At 40.6% G+C, this 12,834-nt stretch overlaps 1 protein-coding gene across 1 annotated transcript; it reads right to left on the bottom strand.

Moving 5' to 3' along the window:
• Positions 1–198: 198 nt before the first annotated feature.
• Positions 199–11,114, bottom strand: LOC127639060 (plakophilin-2-like). The gene is given in 14 exon segments (XM_052120895.1): positions 199–529; positions 3,093–3,180; positions 3,298–3,490; positions 3,975–4,128; positions 4,267–4,443; positions 4,557–4,718; positions 4,871–4,988; positions 5,390–5,567; positions 6,230–6,437; positions 7,603–7,747; positions 9,116–9,735; positions 9,816–9,889; positions 10,822–11,050; positions 11,052–11,114. Coding segments are annotated over 14 exon segments (2,478 nt in total). The 3' UTR covers positions 199–460.
• Positions 11,115–12,834: the final 1,720 nt, after the last annotated feature.

Here is a 12,834-nt window from a genome sequence, read left to right as displayed (position 1 = left end):
AGTGTTTGCTCATGCGTTAATTGCAGGCTGAATTCAAACGGAACCATGGTAACAAAACAAACCAAACAAAGTGTATCCCCTCAGTTACGTGGGTAATGGTTAGAAATATTTCACTACACGAGTCTCGAAAGCTGCTTTACCCAAGGTAAAAAAAAAAAAGACAAGCATAAAAGAAACACAGATTTTAAGAATGTGGTTTTAATTTTGTATTTAAACAGACCAAAACATAAATAAATAAATACAACAAAGCTATATACAGTCAACAGACTTGTATTTAATTAACACAAATGTTTAAATATTTAGTATTTAAAATAGGATAGCACACACCATAGCTATGTTACTTGGCAAGTTTTTATAAGGCATATTTCATCCAAAAATGAAAAACTCAAAGTAATGTATTTACATTTTTCCTTAAATAAACAGGTGAAATTCTTTGTCCTGGCGATACATCTGGATTGCTTTAGTCATGAGCAGAATTCACAGCCTTCACTGTCCTGTTGTTAATGAAGTCGGTTTTCTTATAACCAGCCTGACAAAGATTGGAAAACAGATAAGATTAAGAATACATGAACATACATGCACCATAATAGCACCTTATGTTTTTAATGTATTTTCTTTTTAATTCTTTTGGAAATTGTTGTTTGTCATTAACAATTTTTTATTGATTCCAAACACAAATTAACACAAACAGCACTTGGAAAAACGAAATTAACTTTTAATTTTTTAATTAAATTACCTAAAAGAAAATTATGTATTTGTCCCCTACATTAATAAATGTAGAATAAAACGTTAGTGCTCAAGACCACACAGATATGCAGTGCATCCGGAAATTATTCACAGCACTTTTTCCACATTTTGCTATGTTATAGCCTTATTCCAAAATGGATTAAATTCATTATTTTCCTCAAAATTCTACAAACAATACACCATAATGACAACATGAAATAAGTTTGTTTGAAATCTTTGCAAATGTATTAATAATTAAAAACGAAAAAATCACATGTACATAAGTATTCACAGCCTTTGCCATGACACATGACAAAAATTGAGCTCAGGTGCATCCTGTTTCCACTGATCATCTTTGAGATGTTATTACAACTTGATTGGACATGATTTGGAAAGGCACACACATATAAAGTTCCACAGTTAACAGTGCATGTCAGAGCACAAACTAAGCAATGAAGTCCAAGTAATTGTCTGTAGACCTCTGAGACCGGCTTGTATCAAGGCACAGATCTGGGGAAGGGTACAGAAAAATGTCTGCAGCATTGAAGGTCCCAGTGAGCACAGTGGCCTCCATCATCTGTAAATGGAAGAAGTTTGGAAACACCAGGACTCTTCGTAGAGCTGGCCGCACGGCCAAACTGAGCAATCGGAAGGAGAAGGGCCTTATTCAGAGAGGTGACCAAGAACCCGATGGTCACTCTGACAGAGCTCCAGCGTTTCTCTGTGGAGAGAGGAGAACCTTCCAGAAGAACAACCGTCTTTGCAGCACTCCACCAATCAGGCCTGTATGTTAGAGTGGCCAGACGGAAGCCACCCCTCAGTAAAAGGCAAATGACAACCTGCCTGGAGTTTGCCAAAAGGCACCTGAAGGACTCTCAGACCATGAGAAACAAAATTCTCTGGTCTGATGAAACAAAGATTGAACTCTTTGGCCTGAATGGCAAGCGTCATTTCTGGAGTAATCCAGGCACCTCTCATCACCTGGCCAATACCATCCCTACAGTGAAGCATGGTGGTGGCAGCATCATGCTGAGGGATGTTTTTCAGCGGCAGGAACTGGGAGACTAGTCGGGATCGAGGGAAAGATGAATGCAGCAATGTACAGAGACATCCTTCATGAAAACCTGCTCCAGAGCGTTCTGAACCTCAGACTGGGGTGAAGGTTCATCTTCCAACAGGACAATGACCCTAAGCACACAGCCAAGATAACAAATGAGTGGCTACGGGACAACTCTGTGAATGTCCATGAGTGGCCCGGCCAGAGCCCAGACTTGAACCCAATTGAATATCTCTGGAGAGATCTGAAAATGGCTGTGAACCGATGTTCCCCATCCAACCTGATGGAGCTTGAGAGGTCCTGCAAAGAAGAATGGGAGAAACTGCCCAAAAATAGGTGTGCCAAGATTGTAGCATCATACACAAAAAGACTTGAGGCTGTAATTGGTGCCAAAGGTGCTTCAACAAAGTATTGAGCAAAGGTTGTGAATACTTATGTACATGTGATTTTTTATTTTTTTTTTCTCATAAATTTGCAAAGATTTCAAACAAACATCTTTCACCTTGTCATTATGGTATTGTTTGTAGAATTTTGAGGAATGTAATGAATTTAATACATTTTGGAATAAGGTTGTAACATGACAAAATGTGGAAAAAGTGAAGCGCTGTGAATACTTTCCGGATGCACTGTAACCTTAGTATTTATTCTCAATTTGGCCAGGAATATTAGTGCAAAAGCGACCTCCTGTTGATGTAAGAGTTTCTTGCAATCCTTGAATCGATCACTTTTCTCTCTTGTCGAATTCGCAAAGTCTGGGAACAAGAAAATGTTGTGGTTCTTCCAAGGAAAACTTCCTATGAGAGCTTTATCGGATAATCTCAGAAATTTGGCTAGAACTGATCGGGCCTGTCTCCCTCCGTGGATCTATGAGCCAGGACCTTGTGAGCTTGCTCAATTTCCAGCTTATGGCCTGTTATGTCGAGCAGACTCGGGAAGAGCTCATCCTTCGCCAGCATTGCCGACATGCTCGACAGTTGATGCTGAATCTCTCCCACTGCACCGTCCAAACCACATCCCTGGTCTGCGGCCTTGTCAGGAGTATCAGCTTGAGCACTTATGTGTCTTTTACTATCTCCAGAGCCTGAGGATTTTGAATTCTTTGACATATTGACTTCATAGAACAGTTATGGAACAGGGTGTATCAAATCTCACCGCTTTGTGACAGAAATAGTATTAAAACTAGCAAAGTGCGCAGAACTCACCGTTCACACATTCGACCCTTGGATGGCAACCCCCAGTGTTGCTTATTCTTGTATATATCAGTACAATATCTTGGACATTGTATGATGTAAACTTGTTGTAACCTCACCTTCTTGAAAGTGCTATGAAGCTCAGAGTGCTTCCACAGAGTATGCAGTAATATACAGGCTGCTTGGCCCGCTCGTGTGGGCCCAAATCTATATTTAATAGAGAATTAAACACATGAATTAAAAACATGAATGTACATATACGAGTCAGTTCCATTATTACAAATTCCAAAGTCTTTTGTCGTGCAAATGAAAACCACAGAATACCCATTATCTTTGTTGCTGATGCTGATAATCTTGGGTAACACTCCTTGTTTTATGATGGCACAGGTGTTCTGTACAGATGCATGGCTCATGTTGATGAGGATGTGACAGATTGACACTGTGACATCTATTGGCTGCTCTGAGCTTCTATCAGAGTTTGGTAACCTAGCAACCAGCTCTGGCAACACCTGTTTAACTGTAATTATAAACATGGACGCATTCAAATAAATGAGTTTATCAGTATGTACAGCAATACAGCATGTGACAAAAGAGTGTTAAAGGGATAGTACAGCCAAAGAATGAAAATTGTGATCATTTACTCACCCTCATCTTGTTCAAAACCCATATGCATTAAAAAAGGATGTTATTCAGAATGACAGCCTCAGTCACCATTCACTTTCATTGTATGAAAAAAGATGCAATGAAAGAGAATGGTGACTGAGGCTACCAGTCTCTAACATTCTACTGAACAACATCTGTATTCCACAGAAAAAGTGAGTCATACAAGTTTGGAACAACACAAGGGTAAACAATAACCACATTTTAATCTTTTGGGTGAACTAACCCTTGAAACTACTGTAAAACAATAAAAAAGAATTATGTCTTTTACAGATTTATTACTTATAAATGACATTGCAGTGAAATGTTACTCCTTATACTGGAATGTCAATCCAGCTCACCAATGTCTGTATGCAATTCTCTGTAGCGAGAGACATTTCGTAGCAATGACACAGATATTCTAATCTCTTCCTTCTTTTCTTCTTGCAGCATCTTCTTCACCTGAAGTAGGACTCCCTCCTTTTGCACAATGAAGTGTGCGATGGCCTGGGATGTCTAAAGGACAAATAGAGTTATTTATTCAGTCCCGGTGTATGCAGACAAGAAATACTTTGCTTCTAAATGTTACATTTAAAGTGAATGCTCAAAATGTGATCCAGTTTATAGCCATTATCTAGTCAATCCAGACCATACCTCTCCAGAAAGAGCAGTAAGGTTCTGCAGAGCTCCAATGGAAGCCTCCTTCGTATGTTGGTTTGCGCTAACAGCAATAAGAGAGAGATACATGCGTAAAGTGATAGCGCTCCAGAGCCACTCTTCACCTTGTGGATTGCCATTCTCCTCGAGTTGGGGATAGTCAGCATCTGTATCCTGAGATTATAATTACACATGAGGCTAGCATGCTTTCAATACCATCATCTCACAACAATAAATCAACTTTGTTTGATTTTGAAGTCTTTAATTATCTGTGGTGTAGGACTAACCTCCTCAGACTTTTTAGGACTCTTAAGGATGAAACAGCCTGGTGTAGTTTCTGTTGTGTGATTCTGTTTGGGCTCTTGTATCACCGGGGAATCCACACTAGGTATCTCAGAATCAAACCCGAATGACAGGTTATGCAGGATGCACACACAGTTTTCTGTGGCCTGGAAAGGATAAATTATGAACCATGAATTATGAAATGAAACATTTCAAGGCTCACATTTTACAAGTAATGTTATTGTTAAACATAAATCGAAGGCTGACTGTTGCTGTTATTTAAGGGATAAAAAGGAGGAATTAATGTGAGTGACTCTACCTTATCATCAGGTTTGTAGTCTGCAATGGTGCCACGGATATAATAGATGAGACATTCGATGAGATCATCGCAGTTCCGCATGACTTTACGTCCATCAGGACCAGCTGAACTCAAATTTCTACAGAAACAAAATTAAATTTAATTTAATTAACAATTTTTGTGGAAACAATTCAGTACAAAGTTCATAGCAAGTGAAATCCATATTAGAGCCAAAAAATTCAAAAAGATGCACTCTGGAAGTTGACTTTTTAAACGTATCATTACTGCTAAGTCAATACCACATAAATCCTTGTCATTACCCAACATGATCCCACAGGAAATTGGCATGTTGGTTCTGATTTTTATACCCTTGAATGGTTAATTATAAAATAAGGTATAAGGGAAAATCTGTGCAATTCTTCGGCAGAACTTGCATACGGAATGTGTGGATTTGATTTTTGTGGAAAGTTTTTTCAGGAGTTAATATAATAGTCTGCTTCCTAAATATACTTTTTAGCTTAATCGTTTAGTTTGGAATACCTCAGGCAGCCAGTTGCATTGTAGAAGATCTCTGGGTCAGCAAGGAGCTCCAATTTTGGATCCTCCCCTTCAGAAAGGCCTGAGCAAGGCACCAGCACACTGTCTGTGAGAGGTTTGACCGCTTCTCTCGAGAGCTGCTCTTTCAGCAGGTCATGGGATGACAGGTTCCACAGCAGCCCTGAGGAAAGAATGACCGTCTGGACGATTAGTGAAAGGGTAGGGGTCAAACTTTCAAGAGGCTTTGGATGTTTTCTAGGTTACAGTCAAGGCTTAGATTTAAGTCTTAATAGGAAAAGTCAGGTTTGGATATGTAATGAAATAAAGTTGATGAATTAAACTGCACTATAGCTCATTCTTAATAGGTACAGTGGGGTCCAAAAGTCTAAAACCATTTTGAAAATCTGGGATTCAAATGTATTGTAATATAAACCTGGAGAGGATTTTGGGAACATTTTGGCAGAAAAATAATAAGAGATTTTGCACCATTTCTAGGTCACTAATAAAATCTAAGCAAATTTGGACTTTGAGAATGTTAACTCCAAAAGGCAGATTTCCTTGCTTCTGAAAAACACAAGAAGCTCTTTGGAACATTCTCAAATCATGCTGGATCTTACATGGATGAACATGTTTTGCATAAACCTGTCCATGTCAGCTTGAGATCAAAAAGTCAACTTTTCAACATTTATGGTGATAATATAATTTGTGGTGGAACTAAACGTTTTACTTCAGAAACATGCAAAAAAGTAAGCATTTTCACAAGTGGTCTCAGACATTTGGACCCCACAGTTCTGTATGTGCCATTGCTATTGCTAAAACTCATTCAACAAATGGTTCACTTACCTGTGAGCTGTCGTCGAGTCTCAATGTCTCTGTTCTTCTTGAGCAGGTTCAGGAGCACTGGAAGCCCCTCACAGTCTTTGACTTGCATTTTGTTTTCATTGTTTTCAAAAACGACATTTCGGAGTGCACTGACGGCAGCCTGCTGGAGATCCTCGCTCTCATCCTGCATGAGTTTCAGCAGTTTGGGGATGCCTTGTAGATAAAGTAGCTGAGGAGACAGACTATAAATAAACCCTAGCACAAGAGGTATGTTTTATTTCATTATTTTATTTATTACATGCTTAATTGGATGGCAATGAAATGTGATTTGTTTTCTCCTGATAGATATTACTATGCCGTTTTTAGAAGGAACTACACTGTAAAAAATGTATCCAAAAGATTTTTTACTTTTCTCAACTTTTGACCAAAGTACTGTACCTCACTCAACCCAAATGTTTAGCTTTGCATTGGAAAAAAATTGTTGAGAAGTTAAAAAAAAATTTAAAAACAGATTTCTGAGTATTTGTAAAAGTGTAAATGTCCTCAATACTTTGGCCAACTTTAATTTGTTTGTCCAGCTGACTCTGTTAGGTTAGTTGAGTAGTTAACATATGCGCTGATCTCTGATAACACTGATCTCTGCCCTAGTTTCAAGCAAGCTATGAGCATGTGAACTGTAGTCAGTTGCTTTCAAATGGACATTGAAATGTTTGTTGTTCTCAATAGATAAAGGTACATTTGCTATCATTCCCTTTTGTCAAATTAGAAATAGCAAGTCAAAGAAACGTATTGCATTGAAACTCTGTGGAACTAACACTTAAAATGTCCATTAGAAGTTTTTGTTCCCCCAAGCATTATAGACTATAGATTTTCTAGCATCATGAATTCAAGTGACTCATCATGGAGCAACTTAGATTAAATTGCGCACAATGGAGAGAGTTCATGAATCACATACAGTAGCTCATATCTGTAAGCAGTTGGTTACACCACCCCTTTTAATGGGATCTGCCCTTTAAACGCTCGTTTACTTTCCCTATGTCAAATGATTAGCTTCAATACAACTCTAAAAAGACATGAGATATAGCTCTTTCAATATTTTCCTTCATTTCTGCCATATTGGAACACTGGTGCAAATGATCTCATCAAATGTTGTCATTCTGATGTTTTACTCCAACAGAGATATCACAGATATCACAGCATCAAGAACATTGTCTGCTTTCCTCTTACTTTTATACACACTTATTTTTCCTCATTGTTTCATTTTGCCTGGAGTGTTTGTTATCTGCACAACCACTAAGGCAGGAGTTTAAGGATTCTGCATGATATGATAATCATGTAAATTACATTTTGGGTGGATAATTGCATGAGCCATTTCAGAGAACAGCATCACTTACCTTTTTCTTAGCATCAGGAATGTTAAAGCACTGGTTCTGTATAAAGTTAGCTGCTGTGATTTGTGATTCCAAATTATCTTGTCCCAAGAGCTCTACAGCCTCCTTTAGTGTCATTTCTGAGCTGTGCTCACCCTGTTTGCCCTTCCTTCAAAACAAACACACACAGAATGTACATTATTAAGATAAAATCAAGAAGATAAAAGTACAATGATGTCGATTCAATCCAGAATACTTCAAACCAAATTGTTAAAGGCTTCTGAAAGTTAATGCCTAAAGGCATGCTGTCAAAATACACTAATTACCTAATAATACTACTACATACTTACGTACTAATTATTTATAATAAACCACCTTAATCAAGTTAGCTATTCAAAACATAAACATTTCTGTAACACTTTACAATAAAGTGCCATATGTTAACATTATTTAACAACATTAGTTAACATGAACTAACAACGAACAACACATTTACAGCATTTATTAATGTTTGTTAATGTTAATTAAGACAATAACTAATACATTTTTAACTAATACGTGTATTTGTTAACATTAGTTAATACAATATGAACTAACATTAACTATCAATGAACATTTGTATAAGATAACAGTAGCAAAACTTAATAAAAGCTGTAATAAATATATTGTTCATTGTTAATTAATGATACCTAATGCATTAACTAATGTTACTTTATTGTAAAGTGTCACAAAAATGTCTTTATCAAACTTAAATAACAACTTAAAAGGGTAGTTGATGCATAATATGTTCATATGCTTGTTTCTTATTTCTTCGTCTTTTAAACATACACATTTTAGGTTACAGTGTATAAAGGAAAATGTATATTGTAGGTCCAATATCATAATTTCTTTTTAAGTATTTCACATTTTTGCCATTACTAGTTCATTAAAAATGGTCCTGAAGTGACAAATATTCCATATATTCTCTCAATTATAAAAGCTATAAAAAAGTCAGAAAAGCTTACATTTATTTATTTATATTTATCCCATTTTTTCCCAATTTGGAATGCCCAATTCCCACTACTTAGTAGGTCCTCGTGGTGGTGCAGTTACTCACTCAATCCGGGTGGAGGAGGACAAGTTAATCCACACATCTCCTCATGTGGCTTGCTGTGCATGACACCGCGGAGACTCACAGCATATGAAGGCTCATGCTACTCTCTGTGATCCACGCACATCTTACCACACACCCCATTGATAGCGAGAACCCCTAATCACGACCACGAGGAGGTTACCCCATGTGATTCTATCCTCCCTAGCAATCGGGCCAATTTGGTTTCTTAGGAGACCTGGCTGAAGTCACCCAGCATAAAAGCTTGATTTAAACAATTCTAAAATAATTGCTAAATGCTGTTTACAATAGTTTTTGGACTCTTGCCACACTGCAGGATATGTCAACTTCTCCAAAGTATTTAATGTCAACTACCCAAATACAATCATTTGTGTGTTGTAACTCTATATGATTCAGTAACTAAACATGTATAAACTATTGACTTACTTTGGAGGAACTGCCATTGCATGTTGCTTGACCCCCACCTTTTCAATCATTCCTAAACTTCCTGACTTCTCTTCCATCCTGATAAGGGAGCTCTTCTGGGAGGGTCGTCTTCCTGCAACAAACTCCAGGCTCAGTTTCCGTTTGTGACTCTGCCAAAATACGTTCTCTAAACCCCCCTCTCTTGGCTGGCTGAGGGTTCTCTGAATGGTGTTCTTCTCTAATTCCATCCTGTTCCTCTCTAATCCTTCTGAAGCACCTTTAAGAGGGGTGCTGCTTAAAAACACGACATCTGTATCATCTACGTGTTTGTTCTCAAAGGCAAGTTTACTGGGGAAAGGTGTGACAGTTGACAGGTCAGTAACATAACGTGTTTTTCGTAGAACCTCAGAGTGGGCATAACGTAATGGGTGAAGGCTCATATGGAAATGGTCCATTGTAGGGGCAATTGGGAGCGTGAAAGAATTGGACCCCCAGCATAAACCTGCCCTAGAACTGGGGTGACGAAAGCTTCTGTAACTGCTGTGAAACCAGTTCGGCTCAGAACTTGGCCATTGAGATGTATCAACCCTCTTCAGTGGTCTGGGGGCTTGTGGTATGGCATCATGGTTGACAGATGTATGCTGCAAAATACAGTGTATGCAACATCATTTCAAGTCAGATTATTCAAATCAAATGAAGGAAACTGAAGAAATTACTGTACCTTCACATGTGCACTTCCTAAAGATGAGCTACTTGAAATGTGGCAGCTGGACAGACTTGCTGAGAGAAATGAATCTGTAAAACCAATAACGCACACACTTATACGCAAAAATATAATACATGCACAGTGCAGTGTTCATGTTCATTTATGAATCCTATTTAAATTACATTTTAAGTTCTGACAGATCACACCTATTCCAAAAAAAAATAAAAAAATAATAAACAAAATACAAAAATGTACCATGGCATTTCCATTTATTTGAGCATGGTACCTTGCTACTACTTTTTGGACATACAACATGTTAGTATCGTGGTAATACCATATGATGCCATTACTCTACTAAGGTTCAACCAAAGGAGTTTTAAAGGGATAGTTCACCCAAAAATGAAAATGCTTATTATTTACTCACCCATAATGCCATCCCAGATGTGAATGACTTTCTTCTGCAGAATGAAAATTAAGATTTTTAGAATAATATCTAAGCTCTGTAGGTCCAAACAACGCAAGTGAATGGTGACCAGAAATTTGAATCTCCAAAAAGCCTGCTGGCCACCATTCACTTGCATTGTGTGGACCTACAGCTGGGACATTATTCTAAAAACTTAATTTATGTTCTGCAGTATAAAGTCATACACATCTGGGATAGTATGGGGTGAATAAAAGATGAGAGTATTTTAAGTTTTGGGTGAACTATCCCTTTAAGGATCCAAAGGCTATAAAATAAAGAATAAATCAATGAAATTATATTTCAGTCTTCTAAACTTTAACATAGGTTTATGGCTATGGCCAAAGTTTAGAAGACTGAGCAGACTGAAAGCAGAGATCTGAGAACAAAGGGCCAGTGAAAGCTGGCCATTAAACACAGTGCTGACCTGACTGACTTTCATCTTAAACTTTTATCAATACATTTAAAATCCTGCCATCTATTCAAAACATAAACACTGCGTATCTTTCCATAGTGTGTTTTATACTATCCACCATTCCCTTGCATTTTGCTTCTGCATACCTGGCAGTTTTGGTTTGTTTCTTTTCCGGGAGAGGGTGAGCTGCACTTGTTGCTGCAGTCGGCTGCGCCGGTGCGTGTCAGCGTGAGTGAGTTTGTCCGCATGCGGTACAGCTAAAGAAGTGTCCTCCGATTGAAAAGAGCCGTGAACGGGCAACACGGTACGCATAAAATCTGCCTCCTCCGCCATGGGCTTTTTTTCAGATGGGGTGTAGTGTCTAATGTCAGGTGTGTGATTCTCTGTTGGGCGTGTAGCGCTGCGGTTGTCCTTTGTGCTGAGGGTGCGGTTTAAACATGCGTCACCTGACTCAGATCGTGTTACTGAGTTTATAGTGATGGACACACGCGTGCACTTACTGTAAACTTGGGGATTATTTATCAATAAAACTTGGGCCCCGCATTTTTTTTTATGTAATTGAAGGATGTTTTAGGACACGGGGCCCCTGCCACAAACAATTACGTAATACGCAAAAGTTTGTATCTTGATGAAATACCTTCACAAAAACTTTACCATGTAACCATAGTTCTCTTACGAGAGGTTCTCTCGTATTGCGTAAGCTAGCTTACGCTACGGAAAGATTCATCTTTTCTGAGATATTGAAGTCAAAAAATTATCCTTAATTTTGTATCATTTGTCAACGCAGTGCAGCAAATGCAGACCTTGAGCGGGCTAGCTAGCGAGCTCATTGGTTGCTCTGCAGAAACTGCTGCAGCCTATAGACGAACTTGGGCGAACTCGCGTCCAATGAGAGGCGTCCGCGCGCTTACTGCATCAAAGCCCGCCAAAATGGGCGTGGCTAGAGTGCATATAAGCGTAGTTCGTAGGCTGGAACCCTGATTTTCATCTCTTCAGCGAAGCTTTTCGCATCTCTGAACTGGAAGCCACGTCGCCGTTCGAGGGGCATCTAGCAAGCTTGGACAGCGCTCGAAGAAGCCGGCCGTCTCCGCCACCTTCAGCCATCCTGCGAGCTACACCATCCGGCGACGTATCCTTTTTTAGAGCAAGCTAGTTCTTAACGAACTTCACAAAAGAGTAACGATCGTCTTTTTTAAGATGCCTCGCACCACTTGCGCTTCATGCCGCGCCTCTCAGCGCCGGAGACCGCCACATCATCTGCGCTCTCTGCCTGGGACTGTGGCATGCAGAGCTCGCCCTCGCTGAAGGCGGATGCGACCTCTGCGAGGAGCTTCCGATGTCGACCCTGCGGGCTCGACTCGAAGCGCTCAGAACCGAAGCTGCCGCGCCGCCTTCCGTTCCGCCGCACAGGAAAAAGCGCCGCTCCCAAAGGCTGCCAGAACCGGTGATAGAAGCGACTGCCTCGCCGGAGCCTCTCCCTCGAGCATCGCTCTCACCCTCCCCGCCCCCCCGGGAAGCGCAGTTGCCGCCCAGCGGCCGCACTGCTGCCATCTCGGAGGACGAGGCGGAGGATAAGGGCTGTTCCATCATGGCTTCGGACAGCGAGGAGTGGTCAGGCTCCTACGCCTCCTCCTCGGCCCAGGAATCCAGCAGGACCCGCGCTGGAGTCGAAGGGGAACTAACATGCCTCCTCACACAGGCCATCGACCGCCTCGGGCTCGAGTGGTCACCGCCCCCTGAGCAGGCTCCCAACAGACTCGACGGCTGCTTTCTTCAGAGCCGTCGCCGCGCAACACCCGCAGCCTGGGCCGCTCCCTTCCTGCCGGAACTCCACACTGAGCTTGTAAAGTCGTGGAACGCGCCTTTCTCGGCCAGGATCTAAGAAGCGCGACGGACCTCGCCCTTCGCGCCACCAAAGCTGCAGCCCAAGCTCTAGGGAAGTGCATGGCCTCGCTGACTGTGACCGAGAGACCTGTGGCTAACGCTAGCCGACATGGGAGAAGCAGAGCGCTCCACGTTCCTCAACGCACCGCTCTCTCCGACCGGTCTCTTCGGCTCCGCGGTGAGTGGCATTGTTGACCGCTTATCAGAAGTCCAGAAAGCCACCCAAGCCATGAACCTCTTCCTGCCGCGTCGCGCTAGCTCCTCTGCAGGCCGCC

The sequence above is a fragment of the Xyrauchen texanus genome, chromosome 47 (assembly GCF_025860055.1).
Source record: "Xyrauchen texanus isolate HMW12.3.18 chromosome 47, RBS_HiC_50CHRs, whole genome shotgun sequence".
Classification (NCBI taxonomy): Eukaryota; Metazoa; Chordata; class Actinopteri; order Cypriniformes; family Catostomidae; genus Xyrauchen; species Xyrauchen texanus.
This window is presented reverse-complemented; position numbering and strand designations above follow the sequence as displayed.